Below are 27015 nucleotides of genomic sequence, written 5' to 3'. Positions count from 1 at the left end.
TTGCATTCGTTTCACGACTTATGATGGATGCAGTGCTCCTTGAATAACAACACGGAAATGGTTCATTTGATCTGTTTACTTAAACCACAGCTGTGTAGTCCCTTGTGGAAAGTCTTATTGGATTCCAATGAGATATTGAATCTGATTCCTTGAGGACATCCCATCAGCATTAGTAACTTCCACTCATAAAATAATCCTATAGCAGCCCATGGAGGCAGCCTTTGGTTCGCATCAGAGCAGAGAGAGCTTTCTGTGTGCATATTTAGGAATCCCGTTGACTTTGAATAAATTAAAAAAAATGCAATTTTCATTTTGGTGTGACCTCTCTAATTGACGGTCAAGGCACTGCAGGTGCAGGGCTTACGACGGCCGCTGATTTGTCATTACTTTTTTTGTTCCGAAGAAAATGTGTACAGTGCGAATGTTTTCTCTCTGCCAGTGTTTCACTCAAGATCTTTCGAGGAATAGAAAATTGATAGCTCGGTGGACTCTCCTCTGGCACTAATGCAATGCAATTTAGTCTTTGCATTTATATTGCATATAAATATGACCGCATCTCAAGAGGCTGCGAATCGACCTCACCCGATTAATAGGCGACGATTGACAGTGTGGCGTGCTCGACGTGACCCCGGGTGGCCGGCCCGTGTGGTTGGGTGTGCTGAGTGCAGGCGAGTGGTGAGGCTGGCCCCGTGCAAGCGTGCGACCTGGCTTCGGCCGACAGGCCGGCGCGCCACACTCCCGCAGAAGCCCGGGCAGATCACCCTCACCCCGCAGCGCAAGACGGCGCGTTGAGTGAGTGCTCGCGCTTCTCCCTACGACAATGCGATCGTGGATTTATGCTCGGCATCTAAAGGCAACCGCACCTCAAGGCACCTATATTTATTTATACCCACGCGCCCACATTATTATGCACGTTTATGCGAGCACACACGTGTGCATCAGCTGCCATTCACCACTCTGTGGTGGTGGTGGCGTCACCACAGGACCTGTGGACCTATGCCAATAATTGCCATCGGTATCACCTAGAGTGGCAAACGCCGACGATGATTTTTTCAAAACAATTAATCTCAAGATTACAGTATGTATGACAGCACAGTCACTGCGGTAGTTTTGTTTATGAAAAAGTGCTGTAAAAGAAGGGTTCCATAGTGCTTTTATAACATCTACAGAATTTGAAGATAAATAGGAAGTTTCTATAAAGCAGAAGGTATACTGGATACGGTACACTTAATGCTCATGGTGGATACTGCCCATGACGGATACTGAATTTAGTTCATTATTATTATTCATCTGGGCAAAGAAAACATTCTCAGGCAAGTCTTCGCTGGTAATGTAAGCTACATGAATCAACCAACAAAAACTTACTCACCCGACACCAGCGTTGCCTGCTCATGCCACTATAGCCAGGTGTTTAGTCTCTATAAAATGTGATCAAAAATGTAAATATATATTTTTTAATAGATTGTCAGTCCACGGATGGAGGTTTACGTAGGCCCGACTGGAATGTTTCAAGCTGGTGCAGGTGTTCGCACAAGGAAAGTCTGCGTGTCTCAGCAATGACAAAACAGAGGGCATGACTGTGCGCGCATAAACAGTTGCTGCTTTTGTGTGCAATGCGATGCCAGCTCGCACAGCATTAGAGAGTCGATAAAAAAGAATGTGGCTCGTCACATTTTAACATCTGTGACGATGACCCAGAGCTAGCTACGAACACCACTGCCCAAGAAAGCAAAATCATCCATGCTCTCCACAACCATCTCACCACTCATTATTAGGGCAAGCGTGAAGTATTCAATATCATATCATGATGTGGCCCGTGCAGATGTTTTACTTTGGAATAAGCAATGACTTTCCGTTAATATGTATTGAAAAGCTCTTAATCAGCATAACATTGTTCATTTCCTCAGACTGAGCAGCAATAACTTGGTCATTATTTTACATATGATTGATCTGGAGTAAGGAAGCCATTCCAATGATAAACCATGGACAGCCTCTCGAATTAAATGGTCAAAATTATGTTAAATAATGTATAAGTCGGAGGGTATGTTTACCATACCCCCATCGGGAAAGACCCAGGCTCCTCAACACATTACTATGCATGAGACTCAGTGGGCTTTTTGAGGAACTGGGCTGGCTCTGCTGAGATTCTTGGTTCATATCTGGGTAGCTACCAGTGATGACACCAATTTTTCAAATTAGTGAGTGGTGTTCCACCAATTATGCAAAAATCAGTGCATGAAGAAACATATACGGTAGTCGCTTTGCTCTCTCACTGACTGGAGAAGGTGGCACAGCAAACTTGATGAAATCCAAACCATCGATCATCATCACCATCTATTTCGTAAATTTACAACATCCTTCTCCATTGCCATCACCATCTTCATCCATCATGATCATAATTATAACCATCCGTCTCCTTTATCATCAATATGATCTTCCATCTTTTTAATCTATCATCATCGAAATAGTGGGCAAGAATGTGTGTGTGTGTGTGTGCGTGTGCCGGAGAGAGTGGGGAGCGGTAGTGTAGAGGTTAGCACACTGCACTACGAACCTGGCGACCCGAGTTCGATTCCTGCTTATGGGACAACACCAGTGACGATTATCTGGACCAGTCCTGGACCTCCTCTAAGTGCGATGCGTAAACATTTTCCACTTGGGAGACAAAGGCGGCCGGGTGTGATTCTCGCCACCCGTTTCCTTGTGTGGCGTGTCGGCCTTCGTAGGTGCTTGCTCACAGCACTTGGCCTAAAAACATGTGAAGGCTATACTGGGGGTGGGATTTTTGTCTATTTTGCAGGAGAGTAAATGAATGTGCGGCAGGTTGAGTGCGGGAGAGCAAGCGTACGTGTGTGTGCAGCATGGGATCGAGGGTTGGGGGGATCACTCAAGATTTGTGAACCTCTTAAATCCGCGGAGCTAAGAGGTCATGTGAATATGGTGGTGGTGTTGCTGCAGGTGGGTACGTGAACTCGCAGCATGTGTGTAGTGTTTTTATTGTGGCCTCCCGTGCGTGGGGTGTCTCCAGGTGTTCCGCGTTTCTTTCACGTGCAGGGCACTCGTAACATTGATTTGATCAAACATCGCATTGTAGGACCCTGCTGAAAATGAGCCTGAGATTCAGAGATACCTTCCTGAATAAATTAATAAATCACATTGTTGACATCACCATTGTCGTCGTCGTCATCATCAGAAGCTTCAACAGCATGGTAATGATGGTCATCATTTTGGGCCTGTTTATCATAATTGATTATTTTTGCAATGGGAGGGAACTTTTGGCAGTGCCCGTAAGTTCTGTTCCACCATCATCCTATTATCCGTGGGAAAACATAGATGATGGGATGAATCTAATGCCAACTCATCTCTGAAAGTTGAATGCCCATAACCTCCCATTGGAGTCGTGTCTTTTCCTCCTGATTGCTCTCTTCCATGGACCTTGCAAATAATAAGATCAATTTATCAACTGCTTGTGACCACTTCCACATGACTTCTTCTTATCCACGATTTGTCAAGGATAATGGTAAGCGGCGATCTGTGAATAATGAGAGTTTTCACGGATCGACCTTTGGATAATCGGGAGTGCATAACAGGATCACGGATAAGATGTGTTCCTCTATACATGCAAATACATTTACACTGACGCTATTTACACATCGTATAAAGACCTTGCAGAAGAGCCTTACAAATGCACAATCATTTAGTGCATAGGGTGCCACAAACTCAGGTGTGCTTTATTCAGCCATGAATTTCCTGCACACAAATAAGGCCGAGCAGTGGTGCAGTGTTTAGCCCATTACAGTTTGAACCCTGGCAACCTCGGTATGGCTAACATTGGTGGCGAGTCCTGGGCCACCCCTTCATCAACCAATGCTGATCAGTATGGTCGAACAACCTCCATGACCGTAACATTGAGCAGGGGAGGCCTCTGTCCAGCAGTGGATTGATAGAGGGCTCGGTACATTGTTTTTTTTGTCAGCGATTTCATGTCAAATATTGCTTTTAAGCACACCTTTAGGAGATGTGCTATCAATTGGCGGTTATTTTGAATCCTACACTTTTATGCATTTATAGTGAGTTCAGCATGAAAATTTCTACCTTTCATGTCGTGTTCAAAATGTTTGACTCGCCCTGGAATACACCAATATATACCGTACACAAATACGTGCACACGTGGCAATTCAGTTTCTGGTAGCATTTTTAGTGTAGCCCAATGTTATCCCACACGGTTGTATTCATAGTGAAAGGCTTAACCTAGAGATCAATATGCAGGCCATTGTGCAGATCGGCTAAGGATGAATTAAACACAGGCTGACCGAGCTGCGGGGTTTGTTCGCCCCGGCGCAGTTGGCAGAAGCAGTTAAATATCACAAAAGGCATTGCGTGGAACAACGGGCCAGCGATTTGGCGCGGCCTGCTCAGCACAATCAGTGGCTGGGCGGCAGCCATCGCTCTCGGGGACCCTAATGCCTTTCGTCAGCACACGCTCCCGCTGACCCCAGCCAGATTGAGGCCATAGGGCAAAGGATCTTATTTATTATTCAAAGCCTGTTACTGACCCCGGCGGAGCGGGGTGGGGTTGGGGGTTGGAGGGTGCAGGCAACGGATGGTGGAAGCGGGGTGGGCGGTCACTAAATAAGCGGTCAGCGCTGTGAAATGAAAACTGCCAAATAGATTGGTGGTGTGAAGGAAAGAAGGCTGTTGTAGCAAGGGGGGGCCCCACCATGGCCACCCATTGTTCAAACTGCCCCACCGTGTTTGGGCTAATTCATCATAAAAACCCATTGAGAAAATTGGTGTATTTTATGGTGTAATGCCCGAAAATGGAAAGTGTTTGCCTTTGTCGAGTCGGCCGGGCTCTGGCTTGCAAAGTCAGGCGGGGGGGCATCCACATTGTTACGTTGCAGCTGTATTTTATAGCAACTGTACGCACTGTACAAATAAAATATATATATACTCGCCGCATTGCGAAATTGTCCATGAAATAAGGGATTCTCGATGCCCGCAATTGTACGGCGAAATGCCTAACACGCGTAAAATATCGCCGACAATGATGGAAACAATTTTATTTGATGTGTACTGTAGTTGCGGGTGAAAGGTGAAAAGATGGACTGGGTGATGGCAGCGGCGGTACCCTGTGCGGTACATCTCGGAGCGGTGTGCACGGAGGAGAGCGGTATATCCTTGAAGTGTCCTTTGATGTTTCTACTGGGCAAAGGCACTTTCCTGTCAGCAATTGGCGTTATATAGAGTGAGGGTCTCGTTTTAGCTTTCTGTCCGGGCCGTGCATTACACCCAGACAGGCGAGCGAGCCTATCGAAGGCCGTGCTAATCACTCGTCGGTTAATGCTCCCCGCCACACTGCGGTATTTGCAGACGGTGGGAGAACAACAAAAATCGCACAAAAGCAAACATTTTTACGACAAAAAATATATATATATCTGTTTATTGTTTTCATAGCGACATGCATGCTTGTGTAAATCTGTGCAAAGGCGCGTTGAGAAAAAGTGGTCATTGACCGTGTGCGGGATAATGCAGAAGGGAAAAATAGTAAAAATGTCTTTTCTGTTCATGACTTGCCCCTCTGTAAGTCCCTCTCTGACTTACAATTCCGCACATTTAGTGCACTGTACAATAGCTGGTGGCCGGCTTTAATCTATTGGTGGCTGCAGTGCCGAATGGTCCTGTGCGCTCATCCGTTGACCATTTTGCACGGAGTCATTGGTTTGATTCCCGTCACAGCCCAAGACAGTATTTATTATCGAGAATTACCGGAGTGTAAATGTACTGTCAGCAGGAGTAAGCCGCTGAATTTTGTACCATCACCACTACCTTTGCCTCCTGCTAAATCCGTAACTTCCATCTGCCCTGTGTAAGCTACCCACACACTGGCCAATTTATTCCAACACATCAACTAACCTTTGTATTTAGGATTCACTTCCATTGACAGCATCCCAATTTTTTTTTTATGGCCCCGTTCTGATGTTTTGGGGATTATGTTATGGTCGACCCTGTTAAGCAGAAATATAAAAAAAAACCTGCCTATTCTGGCAACGCAAACCACCAGATTGGAAATTTACTGCACTTGTGAATTATACAATAGGATGACTATCCCCATGTCACTAGTTTACCATATTTCTCTTACAGAGGAAACCGCAAATCTCATTGTATTGCCACGTGCTGAAATACAGGATATTGAATGCTGTAATACAGGACTGCACTCACAAGATTTAGCATGCAATGTAATTATATACGATGTGGTCACTGCTGTGTATAACCGCTTGCAAATGTCCCGATTGGCTTTAAGTACATGTTACGAGTCTAAGCAGGCCGTGGCAGGTGGATCTAGGATTTTCCCACCGTGTGTACAGTATGCTTTGTTGCAGCAGCGAGCCAGACGTGAGCCCCATTTAGGAGCGCCCGGGTGCAGAGTGATATGTGCACACTGTGGGGATCTCCTCGCCACTGCACTCGGATACCCATGGGAAACCCGTGGCCAAAATGTCGCAAGCCCAATATGAATGATAACCATGGCGTGGCGTGGGATTCGCTGCCTATCGATAATACGTGCGGTATTACATCGAAGCATATGTTGCTTATTGTGTGTGCCCGTGCTGCGGTTCATTTTTTTGGAGATTGTGTTTGCTTTTTTCTCGGCACCGTTTCGCCCAGGTTTGTTTATCAGCAGTACTGTAATCGTACGAACGCACTTGCCCGTTTCGTGCGGACTGTTTGGGGGAGATGGGAGCTGATTTAAACGATGTCCCCCACTGCCTTGCAATGATAGCCGCGGTGTTGTCGTGTGAGTGGTTTGCGCGGTGCGGTGTGGTTTTGTTATTCAGGCGTGACGTGTGCAGTGTGCTGTGTTGTCACTAGAGGTCAGCCCGAGTGCACTCAAGCTGATCCGTCTGCTTTGCTCCGCAATATGATAAAGTGCTCTCTATAATTCGTGTTGTGCACAAGCCTCGTTCCATACTGCTCTGGGTGGGTGTAAAAGCATTTTTTTTCCACCAGAGTCTCAAACATCAGTAGATTTTTTCGTTTTAAAGGCAATATGTTGCTGAGCGATTCGGATAAATAATTCCCCACATATTCTAGATGGGTAGCCCTCTCGTGGCCCACCTGTTGCGTGTTCACGTGATATCTTACACACAACATAATGCCACCACCCGTGGTGTGGGTTGCGACCGATCCATGTGAAAGAAGGCCCCTCCACTGATGCCCGGATGAGGATCTGCAGGTCCAGTGGCCAGGGAGCAGGGGTTGGTGGATTACTCCTGCCACCCTCGCCCGGCCGTTCCAGTTGTCAAAGGGCACCGGAGGAGGGACGCGGAGGTGTCGTTCCGGCGAGCTGTAATGTTTGGCCCTGGAACGTCCGAACTCCAGTGGATGATGAGAGAGCCAGGTTAGTCGTGGTGGTTCCACCGACTGCTGCACGGGCTGCCCGGGGGAAGGGGGGGGGGAATCAACCCCCGGTGAAGGGGTGGCCATTGCTGTCGAGGATGGACAGGTTGGCTTGGTGGCGGGGGTCACTACGGTCAGTGAGTGGACGATGACGATGAGGTCGAGGCACCCTTTTGGCTTTCTCTTCCTTGTCGCTGTCTACGCTCCGACGGAGGTGAGTGATCTTGAGGACAAGGAAACCTTCCATGCTGTGCTCCAACTCAGAGGAGGGCATGTGTCCCGCTCGTGGTAGCCTGGTTGTCCTCAGAGACTTAAACGTGAAACTGGTACCGAGAGGACTGCCTATGAGGTGTGTAATGGTCCACTTGGGCCAGGGACCGAGAATAGCAAAGGACCCTTGCATTTGGTCTTTGCAACATCTAGGAGGCTGAGAATTGCTGGTTCTTGGTTCGAACGGCCTGACCTGCATCGCAGGACGAGGTTCGGATGGCAATGGGAAAGCTGAAGGGGGGGGGGGGGGGTGCGGTATCAAAGCTGAACTGCTGAACACCGGCGGGGACCATTTGTTAAGAGGGCCGCACGCGGTGCTTGTTGCATTGGGATGAGCGGGCTCTGTTCTCATGGACGTCTTGGGGGCCATCCATTGAGTACGTACCCATGGAGGGGGGAGGGGGGGTGAACCCAAATGCGTACGCTTGCATGTGGGGGGGGGGGTCTAGGGTACAGGGAAGGGGTCAAGTTTTGACAGATTTTTGCGTACCTACTCAATGGATGGCCCCATGTCCCAATCTGGAAGGGGAATGGAGACAGAACTCACTGCAATGATGACCGCGGGGTGACACTGCTCGTGGTGCCTGGCAAGGTAATGAGCCCCCATTCTCCTGGCAAGAGTCTGCGGCCACCATTTGAGAGCACCAGAGGATAGAACGGGCCGGATTCATGCCAAAGAGGTCAACGACAAACTGGATCGTAGCTCTTCGGGTCTTGGTCGAGTGCTGCAGGGAGTACAGGCAGGTGATCCCCGCGGCCTTCATAAACCTGAATAAGGCCTTCGACTTAGTGCACCGGGAGGCCCCGTGGGTTGTGCGGCGACTCCGTGGAATTCTGGAGGGCATTATTGGTCTGATCGCCGCCCTGTACGCAAGAGTCCCCGGGTGCTGTTATATGGGGGGTGGGGCACCTCTGACTTCCGGTGAATGGCAGTGTGAGGCAGGGCTGTGGCTGTGGTTCACTCAGGATACCTGCCCCAACACCTAAGTGTTGGGTAAAATTTCCTGGGTGTTGGGGCAGATATCAGACTAGGGCCGTCGTGCAGCATCGTTTGAACAGTCAAGGGTTACAGACCTGGACTTTGCCAATGATGCTGTGACTTTTGCGGAGTTGCCGGATACCCTAAAGGAAGACCTAGAGGCGTTTGAATTGGAGGCCAAGCCTTTGGGATTGCAGGTCTCCTGGACCATGGGAAAGATCCAGAGATGCTTCGACTCGTTGGATATTGCGTTTCGGTCTGTTGGTGTTTGTGGCGAGAAGGTTGAAGTTGTCGGGAAATTCACTTTTACCTCGGGAGCTTCATCCAGAGCGTCAGGGGCTCCGACCTGGACGTTGAAAGACGTGTGGGTCTGACCCTCCTGGGGGTTGTCAAGCATGAGGTGGGGGGGGGGTGCCCAGGGTTGGGGAGATGTCGATGTTGGGGGTGTGGGGGGGGGGGGGCTTGAGGGGACGGGGGGGCTGGGGTGGGGGAAATCGCCCAAGGATGGGAACTTCCTCTCATCTATATAAAATTTGAAAATATATGGAAGACAAAAATCTAGTTTTCATACAATTTTAGAGCACAGTAATCTTATTTGCAAACTGGCTTACGTATTCGTGTTTAAGGTTATTGATCTGTTTCATAATAATTTGGGTTTTTCGATGTCTTCACCAGTTATGGATTGATTGTGTGATGGCGATCCTGTCGTGAGGCAAGACAGAGACTAGACTTCTGAAGCCCCTTGAGCAGCAAGGGCATAGCAGGGAGTGCCGAGGTAGATGACGACATCGTGGAAACACTTCTGGGGTCGATTCTGAAGGCCTGCCCTCACACTCTGCTCCGCACACTGCTTGTTCAGACCTGTGCAAAGAGTGATCCGCTCCACGTCCATCAATCATCTCATGGGCCAATATATTGTTGATTGTATATCATTCCTTACAACTAGGCTATGCCAAGATGAGTCTAAAACCAAAATATTTCCAAGGCTTTAGAAACTAGCATAGTACGTGAAATGGGCACAAACTTTATTTCAATAATTGCAATTGTTTATCGTATCTTCATTTGGCTGTAGTTTAAGGTTTCTAACAATGCAAATCTGGAATTATGAAGGTTCTAAAAATGACGACATCTCATGCATTGTGATATTGTGGTCAGATATCACTAATTTTATATGGCCTCCGATTTATGAGTCTACCCATCTCACCTACCCCAAATATATTTCCCTCCCCCTCTCTCTATTATCACCCGCACCACTCCCCTTTGCCTCATCCCACTCATCATCATCCCCTCCCTCCCTCTCTCCCCACCAGCATCGTCCCTCTCTTCCATTCTCTCATCTCTGATTGCTATCTCCACCACCACCGCTTTTTTTTTTTGCCCACCATTGTCCCCATAAAATCTCCTATGGCCTCTCTAAACCTGCCCCGTACGTCTGGTGAACTTCGATAGCGCCGTACGTAGGCGTAGTGCCCAGTTTACGCTGCAGCTAAAGTCACTTGTGTAGAGCAGTGAATAAATATGACCGCATCCACGCAAGGCCTGCCACCTAGTGCACTGAACATGCATAATCAACATGGAAATTACTTCGTTGAATAAAAAATGCATGATGCATTCTCTACCGCGTCCGGAGGCAGTGGCCGGAAATCAAGGCAAGGGTGGCGAGTTGGGCTTGGTCTCGTGCCCGCTCACGGCCACCGCACCCACGGTTGAGGCCGGCCGCGTGGTTATTGCTGGCGATGTGCAATGAGCAGCGCGGCTACGCGGATTCACGGCACCCACGCTCCTCGTGGTTAATTCCCTTGGCGTCCCCTGCATATGCCTCCATCGCCCTCCGCCTCTCCTGTCGTCCGCTCAGCCCTCCTTCGGAACTTCTATTTGATGGCAGAAGGAATCCGCTGCCTACGATGCGACTTGTGAAAATAGCCCGGGGAATATATATGTGTATTTCAATGCATGAACGATGTGGATTCTAAATAGTTCGCTGTCCCCCCCCAAACCGCCATGGGTGAAGCTTCAATCTGCTGAATGCTCTGAGCCAGTGGTGGAAATTCCACATGCCTATTGAGTAGGGCCAGTCCATCTCTACAGATCAACCACTCGTGCCTTCTCGCCATGGCGTGCTGATCTTTGCATTGGCCACGAAGTGGTAAAAGGACTGAGGTTTTGAATTTGCAACCTTCTTATTTGAGGCAGACACTGGGTAATGCAAATGTGTGTGTCATTTTACGACAAAAAATGCGCTTGACTTTTGGAACACCCGAGTAAAAGAGGACACTCAAGCTACATGAGAAGTAATATTACCAAAAAATGTTATTCAAGTGCGATTTCTCACAGGAGTGAAACCCTACATGGAGTAGAATAGTCAACCCAAATCATGGACAGACGGCAGACATTCAAGCTCCAGACAGATCTATCAAAAATAGACTTTTTTTACTGCATCTACAGACTTCTCTTTGCCCAGCAGATGGGTGTATTACATTTAGAATAAAACAATGCTACCTACAAAATCTCACATACTCAATTGTCACATAGGTTTAGCTCATTCTCACACTTTCCAGCTCTACCTTAGCGCACCGAACAGTGGTCATATAAATGTAGCCAATGTTTCACATCGCCTCGACCTGCTACAGCCATGATGCCACCTCTGAGACAATCTCACACGTAGTCAGATTCTGATAAAAGGAATCTGTGATGATAAAAGGGATACACTTTCTATTGATTGAACCAATATCACACAACATCAGAATTTGCTGCCTGTATTTACACACTTATTTCAAATGCAATCTTTCCTACGAGGCAAGATAATTAGTTTGTTTATTTATACATAACTCCTAAAATGCAATGGCATGATTAGTGATGATATTTTACTGCAGCTACCAAAAAACACGTTTAATACATAATTAACATACTTGAGAAATAATAATCTTTTAACAGATATGATATTTGTGTAAGATTTCCCATACCACAACTTTAATAATACTGCAGAGATGTGTGAGTTAAAGTGGTAGCCTTTTATAGCAAGCCTTGTGTTCAAGTGGGCTCAACGTTAGACACTTACCGCCTTTTTGCATGGCATTGTTGTTTTCTTGAAAGAGAATTTTCTATTTCTTAAGGATGCATCAATTCCTTTGGCACAGTGCAAAGATTATGCTGTCTTTTAGCATCATGATGTCTCATCATGTCTCAGACAGCAAATTAGAGGTCCCATCCTCGATGTGCATTCATCCAAAAAATATGTTATACATTATATACAATAATTAATAAATGCATGCATGGGCAATATCTTACAATGCCTCTGTTCGTATTAATTGTAACGCAATACTTCAAACATGCATGCAAGGTCTATGTAATTGAACCTCTCACAATTTTTCACATTTTGAATTTTTATCTGTGCCCCTTAAGTGAGATGCATTGGCCTGTTTCCAAAGCACCAATGGTCTCATGACCCTAGTGGTGAAGAGTGGAATCCAGGCCGCAACATTGATTAACTTGAATTTTTCTTTCTCAGTGTCAACTTAGAGGCACCAGCTTACTCAGCCATCTGGCTTCGCACATCAGTTATGATTAACATCTGTTGATAACAGAGTGGGGTTATTTTTTCTGTGACAATAAGTGAATAAGGTATGAAAAAATGATGCGTACTGAATGCAATCATATATTGTATGGCCAGGCCCTGAATGGTTTTTACTTTTATAATGCGGATGGAATCGAACACTTTTTAAGCGATGTTATTTTCGTGTCGTGAATAAATTAATGTCATTTACTTGACTAAGCGAGGTCGCCGGTTCAATCTCCCGGCGCGGAAGTTTAAAAGATGGCGAAAATGTCTTTGCCCAACGCCGCTGTCCCCCCAGCAGTAGAAATGTGTACCGCCACAGTCAAGTCCATCGGCAGGTCGTGTGTGGTGGGGTCAAGTGTGGGTACTCTCACCTCTGCCCAGATGTCGGCCCAGTACCGAAGAGTCGGCCACAATACCCTCCAGAGGGACTCTCTAGGGCTCCCTCCATTGACGGTCCGTCCACAAGCGATGGCATGAACAAAACATTGCAAGGCTGCACCTTTAGCTTTATCAGAATCTGTATTTATACTGCAGGAGGAATCCGATGAGCTGTAAAGCTCTTTTTCACATGTCCAGTAGGGGCGGGTCAAGAAAGTTACAACAACAAACAGTGCAAAAACACGATCGGAGTGCAAAGTATAGGAAAGGTAAAAAAAAAATCACTTAAAAATATATACAAATAAAACTAAATATGTGATAACCCATTCATTTTGCAGAGGAAAACAAAACCTACACACAAACGGATTCAGCCTTTGTTACACGTAAGTTACGGTTCATTTAGATTTGGTTATGACGCTGCCCCACTTTGTCCAACCGTGGAAAGTGATGTGACAGCGTTTTCGAGATGGAGTCTGCAGCAGATGGCGTGCGTTAGCAATCCAACACCGCCAACTGGGAGCGCCGATGAGAGGATTCCACCATTGACTGCACAAAATGGCTCTCGGTGTCAAACGCGTTGACCAGACGGCTATGCAGCAGCCTGTGTCTATGACTTGAAAGCAATTCATCGTACAGTGTATACATGCAATGTTGTAATATCATTGTTTTTGTGTGTTAGTTACCCTTTGTCAGTGCGATATTAATCAACGGACCATTTTCAACAGCACAATCAAAATGCGCCCTTTATGAAGATACATTTTAGCTGTTAGTTCTATTATCCACTTGACCACTGCGTATGTTCTTTTGCTGTTTGTTGAGTGCTGACAGGGTTATCATAAGCGAGCTAGCGTCAAATGAGTCCTTTGTTTTTTTTCTGAGAGAGTCAACTTGCTGCATTAACTGAGGTCCTCCACTGGGATTTTCAGCCAATTTCTTTTTCGGTATTTTACATTGTGGAAGAAGACCAGGCCACATGGAGAGCATGTACAGAAGGGAAAATTCTCCGCAGGTATATCAGCACTGTTCTGGATGTGCGGTGCATTTCATTCGGTTGTCCGTATGCTTTCGATGCGATGTTCTGCGTTTTGTTCTCAAAGAACAATGTCCGTGAATACACGGCCCAACTTTTTTCTTCCCCAAGTGGGTTTTTCTTTTAATAATGCCATGGCCCATATCAGTGCTACACAAATACAGCGCAGTTGCATGCACTCATTAGATCACTCGATCAACATTGATAAGCGAGCCAAAATAACCAGAGTTGATTTTGTGGCGTGTGGTAATGTATTAATTGCTTATCTCTGACTTAAGTGGTTAGCTTCATTAGTGTTCAGGAAATTAACAGCCTCTCAAGCAGACGAGGAGCACTTGGTCAACTTGGAGCATTGGAGGAGTGAAATTCGTAGATGGCTGCTGAATTACCTTACCATGGCAAAACATTGACACATTATCCTCTGTGAAAAGTAGTGCAATTAGGTCAATGGGTATTTTAGTGCATATCTTTTCACAAAAATCTGATCATATCCAATGTAAATTCCTAGTGTCATATAATGCAGTACAAGTCAAATGGTAAACTCAACATTTTTAGAATCATCTTAAAATTAATACAAACCATTACACATCAGTGTGTGGTGAAAGTGCATATTTTGCTGTGTTTACATCCACACGATTTTTTTAATTTTATTTCACGAGGTAATGCCCACTGAGTATTAGCTATTTTTCATAGAATAGGCTCATATCATCACGTGGATATTTATAGCAAGAGTAAAATAATATAAATGCATGTTTCTAAATGTAGAGGTGAAAACCCGTTCACACCCGGAGAGAACACCCGAACTCCAAATACACAGGCATCGTGAGGGTCTGGGATCGAACTCACGACCTCCTGCTACCAGGCGACGGATATGACGTCTCCATCCCACCGCAGTGCATTAAATAATAATAAAAATAATGGCAATGCAAGAGCAAGTACTGAATGTATCATTGACATTTGCACATTATCAATACGAGGTCTTCATCTTGGATAGGCACACTGGTCGGCTACGTATGGTGTGAAAGAAGTTCAATATGCACACTTAGTCCACGAGCAACGACTGCTGCGATGGTCACGTGGGGTGGTGCCAGCTCCGATTTTATGCCACCGATGTGAACTTCGTCGTCGTCGACGTCGGCCCGTGCGTTCTTTCCCCCCCACGTTTGCACAGCAGCTGCGCCGTGAAGGGGCACACCTCCCAACGGACAGCCTTACATGCACTCCGCGGAGTAGTGTATATCTCTGTGTGGTGTGTGCCTTTGCAACCAAAGATTGAATAAGCGCTCACATATTTATTGGTGCAGTCCATGCTGCTGCCACCGGCTTGGAAATTAAATTCCCACGAGGCAAAGTGTCATGCCCATGTGACTGCTTCATGGAGTTGTCCCCGGCGCCCGTGTCCTTCATGCCACTGCGGGTAATTTTGACGCTGCATTTAAAATAGAACCCGATCCATAAGTGTCCGGCTGAATCCCCCTCGTGCTTGCCACATAACTGTAGGAACTCTTCCCGATAATTCCACATTCCGCTTCCCAAACGGAAGCACGGTGTGTTTGCGTACTTAATAATTCACAGCCCCCTTTGTCAATCTACTGCTGGATAAAGACCTCCCGACACTGTGTCATTCAGGGGAGTTGTTTGGCCATGCTTCAGTGTGGGCTGGTGAGGAAGAGAAGGGAGAGGAGAGCAGGATTGATTTCGATGCGTATTTACAGCTGATGTTAGCCGTGGATGAGAGTCGGACTCCAGTTGCCAGATTCGTGCTGCAATGCCACTGTACCACTGCGGAAACACGTCACCATTTTTACACAAAACCAGTCCATGATATGCTGTTGACGGTCAACAGTTATTGCTGTATCATTCGCAAGTGTGCACAACAGGGTATATAACTTGTTTAAAAAAGACAGAAAGATATAAACTGTTTTCCATAGGTCAGAGGGTCGCTTGCAGCTATCCCATGGCCTATTGTCATCCTATCACCCGCGAATCTCGACAATTGATGAATGCCGCTGCTGTCATTTGTAATTGATAATAATGATTTATCACGTTTGGTATTCGCGCCATTCTTATAGCACGAGGCTATCACGAAGGAAGGTGCTAATTTTCGCAGACATAGTCGGCAGTGGTGTCACAGCTCAGTGTAATCCCAATTGAGTAATTTGCAGGTAATTTTTCTAAATTTCTAAATTTGGACCACGATGCCGACTCTTTTCAAGTGGCATCAAGGGATCTTTCAGCGTCCACTTGGAATCAGACGGGACGTATTTAGCAGTTCATATACACGTGCTGCATTAACCAGGGCGGCCGCTGTATTTGAACCTCAAAAACATTCTGCAGCAAGCGACGATCTTGCTGCCGCTGGGCCATGTGACCGCAGTTGAGTTCATCCAGCCTGTGTTCACCAAGGATGGGAATTGTTAATAAAAATGTGAAAAAACTAAAAAGAATATAATTAAAAAAGTCTTTCTTGCATGCGACCACCACAACTTTTCTGCAGTGACTATTGGCAACTCGGAGTTATATATTTATAAATTTAAAAAAAAACACAATTATGAAAATGCGATATGAGAAAATAAAAAATAAAATATTATTAAACCATCCACAAAGTGACATTAAACTCATGCAGCTTGAATAATTCAAGCCATAAAAGGAGTTTTATGGTCATTTTAATAAGGTAATGAATTCAAAAAGCATGGTACTTTGAATCAATAATTGACTATAATCATTTTGGAGACAAGAACTGTGCTGGAGTATTGATCGCTGCACTCAATTTTTAAAAATCTTCTTCGTGTCAGGGTGCGGAATACAAATGCCCATCTGGTGTGTCGAGAATACATACCTGGTACGATTTTTTATATATATATCTGATTTATATTCTGTATTTACACGGATATTGCAATTTACATACAATCGTAAAACGCTAAGTTACATGGTTTTGTCTGACAATTTTTCAGAAATATTCTGGTATACATTTCAATATACATTTTATTTTTTTACTTAAAATATCTTGGTATTTTTTGTTATAGAATTCTCATTAGTACCAGTTTCTTTTCAGTTCCAAAGATAAATAATATAAATGTACATAATTAATGTACGCTATTCGATCTCCTAACTTATCCAACAAATAATAATTGCACAATTTAACTATGATTTAATTTATTTTACAATGTGTAATATTATATAATTTGGCTTTACACTTCAGCTAAACCAATGGCACGTTAAGGTAAATAGCATTATCAGTCTTTCACTTTTCTCAACAATATCGGTGATCATCGGAATACTAAATATTTATTGTGACCATTTTTTTCCACAAATTCATTACAGCAATGCTTCAACCCGTGACTTCCATGCGCAGTGTTGGTGATTTTACATTGGATTTTTATTTTAAATAAAGCAACTCAATTCCCTCTATCTAAAAAAAAAATCACAATTTCAACATTGCGCATTCCAAATCCAGGGAGGCATTTTAAACCAACAACTTTCATCCGAGCAATCTGAAATCCCTGGAAAGCTGCGCTATCTCTGTTCAAACACGTGCACCGTTTCTGCCACGCGTGTTCAGATGATGCAGTCGCGTGGACCCGTGTGGCTTTAAGTCGGCGGTTGGTATGCCGAGCAAAGTGTGTGCGGCGGCGAGAGAGCGGCGATTGTTTTCTGTACTGGGCGGCGCATCCTCCCCGGGTTTTCCTTTTGAGCGGTGTGTGACACCTCCGGTTGTTAAATCGGCGCAATCCACGGCTGGGGGCCGAGAGAGCGTGCTGAATGAGCGTCGGCGGATTAGCGAGCACGGGGGCCGATCGCTGCCCAGGAAATGTTGGCAGGGCCCGGCGGTTGCCAGGGGACCGTGGCGGATATAGACAGAATCCACGGCGTGTAGTAAATTAGTGCGAGGCAGTCAATCGTGGTGTCAGAGTGAGCCCGCGCGTGTCGGGTGTGGGTTGCGGGGAAGGTGGGTGGCGGTGGGGGGGGAGAAGATTGGTGTGCTGGGCAGGGGGTGGCGGTCGTGGTGGTGGTGGTGGTGGGGAAAGGAGGAGTGGTGGTTTAGGGTTGGTGGGGGGGATGAGATGTTAGGGAGGTGGGATGGTTTAAGGGAGAAGGGAGAGAGGGATGGCGGATGGAAGACGGTCGAGGATGTGGGGAGAGGGAGGAGGGACGAGCGAGAGTCAGGTGGAAGGGAGGTGGTTGAGGGGGAAGCAGGGCAGCAGAGGGGCAGCAGAGGGGCAGCATGCAGACTGACGGGGAGTGGATGCCGCAGGATGTGGTGGTGGTGGTGGTGGATTTTCGTGCGCAACACACATTCACCGTGGTTCACATGTGTGCAGGTTCACTCGCTCGTGTTTATACTCGTTCACCATGCGGACACACTCTTCAATTGCCTCTAGATTTGAAGCTTCAATTGCCGTCGCCGCTGCCTGCGACCAACATTTGTTTTTTACCGTGTTACTATCGTCTGTCCATTCTGCATTTCACCTCAAAGTCTTGGCTCTAATCATGCCGCAGTTGCCACTGCTTCTGCTAAAATAAGAGAGCTTGTACACATTCTGAAATCTCGTCAATCCATTTAGAAATCTCGTCAATTGCATTGTATACAGCAGTTAATTGGGCACAGCAGGTGTTTATATCAATACCCACACCACTATTGTGCATTTATAACTGGTAACTTCCACAGGCTTACGAATTTTAAGAAAAAATAATAATCTACTAAGCCGATGAAACGTCGTTATGAATAAAATAAGAGATTAGGAGTTTTCAGTTATTGTTATTTCAATAATAAAGCATATTCTGCTAGCCAGAATAATCCAGATGCACCCATTCACGAAGGCGATTTTCTTTTTACGCTCGCCTGGTTGATTCATAATTTGCCTTTTTGCTTAAGCAAGCCCGTGCCGTACATTTATCCCATTTGTACTTGGGAGAATGTGCTGGCCTCCCCCCGTACACGTGCAGGTGTACACGTCCATTCCGCCCGCCCGCGTGTGTGCGTGTGTGTGTGTGCCACGCACACCGCTCTCACCGCCGCACACTCTCCCGCCCGCCCACCCAGTGTGCCCATTTCACACTGCCTTGAGACTGGAAATGAATGCGGCGTGGTACGGATTGATTTTTTTTGTCTCTTTTTTTTTCCTGCGCTCCCCTATTTTTTTTTTTGAGGCCTGGTGGAAATGTACTGCCTCTTCCTTTTGGGGCGTCTCTCGCTGAGAAATTCAATTCCATTGTTGGACGCGACCCCTGCAGGGCTGCCGTTATTATCCTTCCAAACGGTTTCTTTCAGCCGACGGTGGGACATGGTCCACTGACCCTGGGCCGTGCAAGAGGTGGATTTTTATTCTTTTGGGTGTATCTTGCCTTGAACTTTGCCGAATGAAAAAGAGTGGCAGCGGGGGGGAAAAAAGTGGATGAGTTAACAATTTTTGACTTCCTTTTGAAGTGACCAACATTGTCTCCTGCACCACTCTCCTTATGTCGTGGTTCGAGAAGGGCAAAGTATCACGCGTGATCATTCCTCCTGATAAAGCCACGTTCATCACGCTATAAATGAGAACATCTGGGCCCAGTCGCACTCTTCGTTAACGCGTGGTCGTTTTGAGAGTGCAGTGCTTTACCGAAGCGTGCACTTAAAGACCCTTTGACGTGATTCTAAGGCGTGGGGGAGCTGTGTTGATGCAATTGCTCGATTCTCAAAAACGCTGTGAGGTGTGGCTGCGAGTACTAATAGTGCCGTCTGTTGGCTTCTCGTACTCCCTCGCTTTCGTTGGCCGATGTGCGCCCCGTGAATCATTCGTTTTGAGAGGTACAATGTAAATGTGATTTCAAATGGTTTTTGTAACCACAAGGAAAAAAACAATTCTGTGGGTTTACTGAAACAAACCAGTTCTTGGATTAATGCCATGTGCTAATAAATATACCCAGGCATGTTGGCTGCAAATTTTCAAAAAGTTAGCATTGCATTTTGTGAAGATGCAAACCAAACCCAAAAGTGTCCATCGCCCGTTAAAATGGCTACGTAAAATATTCACTCGTATTAATCTGCCAGGTGAAATCCATTTCGGCATAAAGGGAAAAAATGGCTTCTGGCTTGAAAGCAGCTTGCTGGCATGATGGTTTTCCAAACGACTCCACGTGTATTTATCACCTCCAAAATAAGAATTTTAAATTATAGGCAGAACAGAGAACAGAGGTTCTGCCTGAAAATGCAAGGACACCAAGAATTGTCTTGGAATATTTGGCATGGGTATGGATAAGTTATGAAGTTGCAAGCATACCTTTCGATACAGCCCCGAGCTGTAAAACAATTGGACAGATGCAGTTTTCATGAAATAATTAAATGATTTGTTCAGATTAGGCCAACACGGGAGGACATTTTTAACTTTAGCATTTAACTCGCAAAAGTGTATATATATATTTTAAAATCAATATCGAGTATTTGAACGTGTACTAGACAGCTGCTAAACACATAACACATGCATGGCGATACAAAACCCGTGCACTGGTTTGCGAGCTGTATGTTCGATGAAGACACATGGAGACTGCTTGCTCAGCCAAATACTCTGCTTCGCTTCATTAAATGGTTAATTTGCTTAAATAAAATCTTCTTTACAGTGCAGAATATTTCGCCAATTTCTAACAGTTGTGAGATGTCACGTCTGAGAGTATTTAATTTTTTCTGCGCTCCGAGACGTGGCTTGTGTTTTGTGTCCGTTGTGAATATAATTTGTTGTTGTTGCTGCTGCTGCTGCTGCTATGGAAATATTCAGTGATAAAATAAACGTACAGTATATATCTTCAACCCTACAACCGTGCCCAATCTATGGATAGGCACACAGCCGTAACTTGCCATGTTTGCAGTTTGCCGTTTACGTTTTTTTGTTGTTGTTTCAAGTACTTGTGTTTTGTCAATTTTACAAATCCCATAATATGAAAACCATTTGTGGGTATCATAAGATATTACTTTGTTTTGCATTGTGTGGAAAAGTTCAGCGGCACACACAAAACGTGCACTGTGTGTGTAGCAAGCTCTCGGCCTTAAGCGTTACAGAAAAACCACCAGTTCCTGAGGAACTTCACGAGTTGGTTGAGATAAGTAAATAGAGTATTTTGCAGCCCTATGCCGGTCGATCTTGGAGGTTGTTTAACCATACTTCACCGCACCAGCCACTGTGGGTTGGTGAATGACGGGGGCAGCGGGTGCATGCCCCGTTTAGATATCTAATTGTTACGTCGGATTTCACCATCAATATACTGAACCATAAATATTATTATTAGGTTGGGTCGTATATGTATAATACAATTTATTTTTACTATAACCCTCTGTCAGGGTTATAGTAAAACAATTAGCATCATAATTACACGTTCTAAAACAACAGAAACGAATTATGAATCACAGTTCGGATATCACTCATCACTTACGCTTGCCACGGGCAGAGATTGAACTCAGAAACCGGGTTCATAGCGAACGGTGCTCCATTACCCCCCCCCCCTCCCCATTATAGTATGACTTGCGTTTACAAGAATGTGCACTTGTAAAATGTCAGAGCGTGCATGAGAGTCGGATTTCATGTGAAGGTAGCAGTTCCCAAATTGAGATACATCCCTGCTTTATAAATGTAATTACTCTGCTTGCGTAAAAATAACCTCACGCTGTTAAATTACTAATTTACAACAGGCCAGACAGAGACGTCGCGGAGAATAGGCAATGAAGATCCCTATATCCGAGTAACACGTAAGAGGCAGAGCTCATCCCTGTTCTAATACCTTTATTTGTATAGGCTTTTCATATTAGCTATTTGCCTGGTGTGGTATGTGTGTGGATCAGCGTGAGTTTTTAATGTTCTCCTTGTGCTCATGGGCAGTTGTCACAAGACAAGTGTCACCCCGGGGTTACAGTGCCCAGGTTGATGCCAGCTTTGTCTGCATTCATTTCCTTCACAGAATTTAAAACTGCCAGTGTTTGTGGGGTGTAAGCGGTCAGGGTGCTGCATCATGAACCTTGCATCTTCAGTTTCACTCCGTGCCACGGCCAACATCAGTGGCAAGCGCTATTTTAAGTGGTTCTGGACCTGCTCGCACCGACCAGCTTGGTGAAGTATGGCCAGATGACCCCACATGATCGATAGAGAGCAGCGAGACCTTCATCCGTCAGCAGTTGACAGGAGTGTAAATTACTCTGATGATGTTTGCGTGTCATCCGTCACGTCATGCGTGTAACATGTGTGATTGGTGGATGGTACGAGGCAAGAGCAAAGCAAGCAAACAGCAAAGGTCCCCAAGAAGCTCAAGGACCTCGGATTCATGAAAAAAATATGACTGAACCATCTGTCCGCCAATCATTTATTTCCATCGTCTTTTGTTTACATCTCTCATGTCACGATCTCCATCTCATCTTTATCGCTCCTCTCTCACCTCGCTGCATCCATATCTCGTGTCTTTATCTCTCCTGTCATCTCACGAGGCGTTTATAATTGGAAAGGAAGACACCCCTCCGCCCCCCAAGTACAACTTCTGCATAGGGCCTCCAAAGGACCAAATGTCTGCGCTAGGTGTGATGGAGCAGCAACGGATGTTGCCGTTTAGGAAGCACGCAGATCCCGGCGCCGCAGGGCAGAAACTCGCCTGCAGCATCGCAGGCCCAGCCACGTGTAGCGTCTCTTCACAGGAGGCGTTTGGATCTCGTGGATTGCCATGTGCAACAGGATTCGTGGATAGTAGGGTGATCCATAAGAGGACTTGCACTACAACTATTAAAAACTAAACAACATTTTTATTTTTTTACCAGGTAAGGCCCACTGAGCTATATAGCTCTTTTTCAGAAGCGACCTGGCTATCACAAATGACAGCTCAACAAAGTGGCTAATCGTGGGGAAATTTACAGCAGCCAAATATTCTAAACGCATGTTGATTCTAAATGTGGAGGGAAAACCCCGAGGTCCTGGAGAAAAATCCACGCAACCATGGGGAGAACATGCAAACTCCAAATATAAAGGCGTCAGAGTCGAGAGCGAACCCGTGACCTCCTGTAAACCAGGTGAGAGAGTTAACATCGGGAAGTGATCACCTTATGCTCTCCACTCTCATGTGCAATGCAGTGTCGCCCGACGTCGTTCCTCGGAGAGGCAGCACCGACCGGACGAGGCAAGCAAGCCCCTTTCGTCGAAACAGGCACTCCTTGGAGCTGGGGCAGACAGCCGGTGAGATCCTGTCCCTTCAACGGAATCCTCTAGGTGTGCTTGTACGAGCTCTCGTCTGTCGTGCGTGCTTCGGGTAACTGCATGGGTGCTGACGTGGCCCAGTGGCAGTCCGTTTGTTGTGAAGATTCTCGGCTCCATTCTGACAGGCCACCCCGGTGAATACTGCCGGTGCATTGACTGTGTCATTGGCGCCGTCAGCTTCATGGTGGACGTTAAAGATCGCTCACGTCAATCGGAACAAGTTGAGGCCATTGTGTGCCGGAGTTGTGGTCCAAAATTGTCAAATTCGATAATGACCCGCGAATTACTAAATTGAAATTTTTCACACATTTTTTAAAAACGGTATCTTGAAAATAGGATTTACCATTTTCGGTCTTAACACAGGAAGTGTTAAGATGTTCAAACACAAAATAGATACTTATTGCAAGGCATCAAGTCGACATTAACCACATATGCCTTTGGAAAAAAAAAAGGTAAAGCCCATTATTTTTTTTATCATTTTGATTATCGGCAAAAATTGGTTCTATAGAGATGATAATTTTGTTGATTACTGCTAATTACCATTCCAGAGTTCCTTGGGTTTATTTTTCTAAAGTACAGTATGGTGGTCGTGTTTGTGATCACCACCGATGGTGACAATCCAAACAAAAGAAGTTCCCAATTCTTCGTGGACATGTATTTAATGTTTTTTATATTTGGCTGAATGGCAGAAGATTGAAGCATCATTACTGGAAAAAGTGATTTTGGGAGAAATTCTGACGCACGAGGCGCACCATCTTGAACTTAGGATGACATGTGTCGAGTGAAAGTGATATTTATAACCTGGGGAAATAAAAATCAATCAATGGCATTTATTTAGGACCAGGTAAATGCCTATTGAGGGAGACCAATACTCCTTCGCAAGACATAAATTGGTACAGTGCGAGAAGGCAAATCTCACGGTAGAACATCTGAGCGTGAATCGTAAACGGAAGAGCATGAATTTCTCCTTACACTTTTACAAACGCGAACCACTCCCCATTATTGCTCCCGACGGCTGCGTAGCGAGGCACTGTGCACGTGGCAAGAGAACGACGCACGCCCGCCACGGGGCTCCGAGAGTTGCCGCATTCATCAGGGAAGAGTTACGACGCTCAAACTGCCGGCGTCACCGTGTGCACTGCATTGTGGGATTGCTTTATGCTCTAGTAATAGGCTTAAAAGTGTCATCGTGGAATTATGCATTCAAGCCCTGAGCTGTGATTTGTAGTTTGACAGACAGAAGGACATTTCCCTTTTTGCCGTGATTGATTTAATCTGCCCCCCCCCAATTGGCCTAAATGGCTGCTGTTGTGAAACTGGGGGCAAAAATTTTAACCGATGCAAACTTGTTTTTGGGTTGTGCCTTGCATTTGCCGGGGAAAGCTAAAAGAACGCAAATAATATATTCTGGCAAAGTAACTTTCAACAATAAAAACGCAGTAGCAAAGGAAATAAACCCATCTCCGACTGATCTTCCCACATGTTGTGCAAGCAAATGACACTTTAGGCAACAGTCTACAACGTTTTATGAAACACGATGTTCACTACATTTCAGAAACCGCACACAAACACACACACGCTGTTATTTGCACTGGCTTTGTGTAGAACGATATCTATTTACTTATTCCTATATTTCAAAGTGGGGGGTATTTTTTTTCTCTTTCCTGCCCGGGCACAGACAGGTCAGCCCCCCAAATTCTCTGGGACCCCCCCCCCCACCCTCGGGAGTGGTGTTTGCGCTCCTCCTCGGGAGAGGGTGCCAAGCCCCCAATTCAATGAAAGGCCTCGTGGATTGGGCTGCCGTGGCAACGGCGCGTGCCGGTATTGATCGGCCAACAAAAAGGGGTTGCACGAGTGAAGGGAGGGGAGAGGAGGCCAGCGAGGGCAGTCTTTTGAGGCGGTGGAGAGAGGGACGCTGGGTGGGGGAGCGGGCAGGGAGGGGGGGCGATGGTGCAGGGAGGCAGTAGGGGACAGATCGTGTCAGCTGGTGAAGAGGACAGGAGGAAGAAATCCAAGGGGGGGGGGCGGGGGGGCGGAAAACCTCCCCACCAAACTGCCTTTGAAATTGTAATTTTTCGTTCCTTTCCCCTTAACAGCGTCCAGGGTCCAAAAATGGGCCGCACCCGTCACGGCCGTAACAATGGCGAGAAATTTAATCCCGGCAAACAATAGCCGGGCCGTCCTCAGAGAGAAAAGGGTTTTTTTGCGAGCTGGAAATAAAGGAGACAGCAGCATGTTGGTCCATATTCGGCGCGAATAAGTTACAGGGTTTAGTTTAGTGGATTCTCCCTGCAGACAGTGGATTTGCACGCTCAGCCGGCTCGCCCGTCGTAGCAGTGCGCGTGTTCTCGTCAACACCGCCTCTTCCCGTGTCCTATCCATACCCTCGCGCCACCCCATTGCAGCCGCCACCCTCGTCCTAAAATAATAATAATAGTTGAATAAGAAACCCCTCCTTCCCTCCACTTACTTCTCACCCCTTCCAGCATTGGACCCCCTAATGAAGTTTTGTCATCGGTACAGTAGCATGGCGTGAAGTGGTCACGGGGTAGGTGTGTGCTGGGCGCGTGCCATCTGCCACTGCCACCTGCTCCCTCGAGCAAACAGTGGCAGATGGGCTCACGACGAAAAGTCCTAAAGAACTTTTTAGAAGATGCCTAAGCTTCTTGGTGTTCCGTCATGCCTGTTGATGCCCCCTGGGCGCCCCCCACCCACTTCCTGACAGCTGTCAGCTTCTCCAGCCTCATGCTGAGGCCTCCCTCCCAAAAAGGGAACAAACCATCAATTATTAATGTCTGTACTTTTTGGGGGGTGATGAGGGGAGGGGGGAGAATTGTCAAAAATAATCTTGCCACGCTGCTAATTAAAACCCACAAACTGAGTTTGACACATCGCACAATGGGGAAATATATAAATAAATGGCGTTTCATTACAGGTTCAGTAAGCATGGATAAGCGCACATGCTTTCTTAGATGGTATTAATGTTTATATAGTTAACACAAGTGTATTGCTGTCAATAATATATATTGTTTGGGGTTTTCAATACATTGTTTTTTAAAAAAAATTTCAGTAAAAATATTCGTATTGATTTTATCTTTTTTTTTGTTCCAATCGTTGGTCGTCACGCATGTCTCTCCAGCAACCTTTGATCATCGCGGATTGTTATTGCAAGAATATCATTATTGCTTATCATAGTGCGTGTAAGGAGGTGCACTTTTTGCGTAGATGTAACACGTAACCACCAGTGCAAGCGAGTGTAGAAATGAACCGGTAATTTTAGCGACAGCACAAGTTACGCTTCTTTTGATGTGACCGTTTCAAACTTGGCCTGATGTCCGCCTGTTGAGTGAAATAATTAGTGGCACAATTTGGGATTATGACAATGGCCTTTGTGCCAAAGCTTCCGAGCACCGAGGCGCTGCAGCTCGGGAGACAGCCTGGTTAAGAGAGATAATGGCCACGTGCCATCTGTGAAGAACCCCCTGCTGCAGCTCGCATCGGTAACAAGTGCAACCCTGCAACGCATGCTTACTTGCAATGTACATCTGTATAAAACACATTGAAGCTGAAAGTCATAAATACATATCGTATTCGTATACTATATTTAAGTCAAAATGTAACATATACATGTTTATATATAAACTAGTGGAGAGCCCGTTTTCCCTGCACCAGAAAAGAAAACACAGCTGGCATTTTCATACCCTCCTTAAAATGTTGTGGTACTTGGAGCACGAAAACTAATCAGCCTTTTCATGCAAAATAATACAATGCCAAGATTACGAGTATTTTCACTTTCTCTAGGATTTAAAAAGAAATCTCTGTTGAAAGAATTACATTAATAGGAGCACCGTTGAAAAGTGAGAGCAAATTGAAATCAACCTTGTCACTTTTCTGTTCGTTACTGCCACCTCTTCTGGGGCATGAGATGTGTTGCTGTTTGATTCTTGATACATATATGTTTGATTTCGACAACATATTTATTATATTCTGAATTATGAACAACATACTATGTAACTTTTTAAATATATCCTCAATTATCAACAGCATATTCAATAATTTTCGGGAATTAAAAAACATTGCGTTTGTTGAACGTTAAAATAACTTATAAATAATCTGTTAGATTTTTGGTGATGAAAAGTTATTTATATGTTTCATTATTGACAATAGAAAATGAATCATATTTGATTATTAG

General features: G+C 45.6%; 1 protein-coding gene across 3 annotated transcripts in view; it reads left to right on the top strand.

The window, feature by feature from the left end:
* Window positions 1-27015, top strand: part of LOC144722089 (WD repeat-containing protein 7-like) — a 127449-nt gene that overhangs the window by 96536 nt on the left and 3898 nt on the right. For 2 of the 3 annotated variants that reach the window (XM_078600218.1, XM_078600216.1), the window contains 2 exons: window positions 669-792; window positions 22701-22802. In XM_078600218.1, coding sequence (XP_078456344.1) covers window positions 669-792; window positions 22701-22802 — 226 coding nt within the window. The remainder of the gene's footprint in view (window positions 1-668; window positions 793-22700; window positions 22803-27015) is intronic. The other variant, XM_078600217.1, reaches the window with a different exon arrangement.

The sequence above is a fragment of the Lampetra planeri genome, chromosome 13 (assembly GCF_965212315.1).
Source record: "Lampetra planeri chromosome 13, kcLamPlan1.2.h2, whole genome shotgun sequence".
NCBI lineage: Eukaryota > Metazoa > Chordata > Hyperoartia > Petromyzontiformes > Petromyzontidae > Lampetra > Lampetra planeri.
Note: the sequence above shows the minus strand (reverse complement) of the source record. Positions and strands in the feature narration are given on the sequence as shown.